This window comes from Penaeus monodon, chromosome 15 (genome assembly GCF_015228065.2).
Source record: "Penaeus monodon isolate SGIC_2016 chromosome 15, NSTDA_Pmon_1, whole genome shotgun sequence".
Classification (NCBI taxonomy): Eukaryota; Metazoa; Arthropoda; class Malacostraca; order Decapoda; family Penaeidae; genus Penaeus; species Penaeus monodon.
In genome coordinates this window covers 11,567,359-11,569,022 of record NC_051400.1, presented here as the reverse complement: position 1 = coordinate 11,569,022, position 1,664 = coordinate 11,567,359, and the positions used below count along the sequence as shown (strand labels likewise).

The following is a 1,664-nucleotide window of genomic DNA, read 5'->3' as shown; positions in this document are numbered from 1 at the left end:
GAAAAAGAAAAAAAATATGTAGCTTACATATTGTCTTCTTAGTTACTTATGATTATTTGAGCAAAAATAGAATATATATTGTTTTTCACTGGACAAAATAACTTTTCTTTGCATTTATAAGCACCTATTCCTTTTGCAGTTTGTGATCTCCCAGACACATTTTACTCCTGGTTTTTGGTAATTGAGCTTCACATTTGGATGCTGATGGTGCGGCTCATGGCTGAGGGGAATGAAGGAAGATTCACCAGAAATGCTCTCATAGAGGCATTGTGGGAAGATGCAGATGCAAGATCCAAAAAGCTTGGGGTAGCTAGTGTGCCTTTTGGTTGTGTCAGCATCAGCTGAAACCCTTTAAAAATGAATAGAATATAGACATTGGGAAGAACAGTACTTAGTGTCGTGTGACATTACTTCAGAGACTTTTTAATTGTTTGTCTGTAGTTAATGGTGGAGGGATGAAAGTAGAGGGCATTGACTGATATTTATGTATACGTGATATTTTGGCCAGATGCTCTTAGGTTGACACAGCAACTTGTTTGTGCAGAAACCTTATACAGTATTTTATTTTTGTGATGTACTTTTCATGCATATGCAGCTAAGCATGACATTCAGCAAAAAGTGATTTGAGGTAATAACTTTCCAAATACATTTTTATTTAATTTCTCTGATTTCACCATTTCATCTTGACCCGTTTCTGTCTTCTATTCCAGGCAGCATCTTTAAGCATACGGAAAGAGCAAATGGAAACAATCAATTCCTCGTTCCAAGCGGCTTTGTTTGGATACGATGAAGCCCTGATTGAGGATGATCGTGTGTTAGCGGGTGCTCTGTGGCGTAGGCTGTTTTCCAAGAAGTGTGACGATCCAGAGAGGCTGGAGTGTTGTGTGCATTATGTTAGGAAACAGGTAATATAAAGCTGTTTCCAATGCTATTATGCTGTATGATATTAGTTTGGGATTAATTTTCTGAATTTACATGTTAGGATATAGGATGAATGTTTTATTTATAGCTATTGATAACAAGATTCTATTCTGGGCTTTTCAGTGGTGAAGAAAACCCATCAGTGCTTATCTTTTTGCTGGGGATGGATGGTTCTTGGTTGATGTAGGAGCTCACCCACTCTGAAAGTTTTTTTTTGGAGGAACTTAGTTATCTGCCCTTTGAAAGCTCTTGTGGGGGAATATCCTTAGAAAGCTGTTTCCCAGGAAGTTCATCCATCCTTTGAAAGATCTTCATGTGGAAGCATGTCCTTATATGAAAAGCTCTTGTGGAAAGTAATTCATCCTTTGAATGTCTTGTGCAAGCTTATGTATCTTTTGAAAGGCCTTTTTGTAGGAGTTTATTTATTCATTTAAAACTTCTTGCAGGAGCTCTACCATCCTTTGAAAGCTCTTCTTGATTTTTTTTCTTTTTCCTTTTGAAAGCACTTCTGGGATCTTATTTGCAGTTTCAAAGCTCTTCATGTAGGAATTCATCTTCCCTCAAAAGCTCTTTGGAGAGGTTCATTTGCCTGTAATGGAATCATATCCACCATTTAAAAGCTCTTCTCCTGGGACCTCATCTGCTGAGGTTTCACTAGCCATATTTTACTTTAGAATCAGACCCAGGTTGGACATTATCACCCTCTCAGTCAGGCCAAGGTGTCTGACATACTTCCATGTACT

At 37.9% G+C, this 1,664-nt stretch overlaps 1 protein-coding gene across 2 annotated transcripts in view; it reads left to right on the top strand.

The window, feature by feature from the left end:
- LOC119581743 (ubiquinol-cytochrome-c reductase complex assembly factor 1-like) overlaps positions 1 to 1,664 on the top strand; it is a 6,109-nt gene that overhangs the window by 3,724 nt on the left and 721 nt on the right. For both annotated transcript variants that reach the window (XM_037929874.1, XM_037929875.1), the window contains 2 exons: positions 140 to 306; positions 711 to 905. In XM_037929874.1, coding sequence (XP_037785802.1) covers positions 140 to 306; positions 711 to 905 — 362 coding nt within the window. The remainder of the gene's footprint in view (positions 1 to 139; positions 307 to 710; positions 906 to 1,664) is intronic.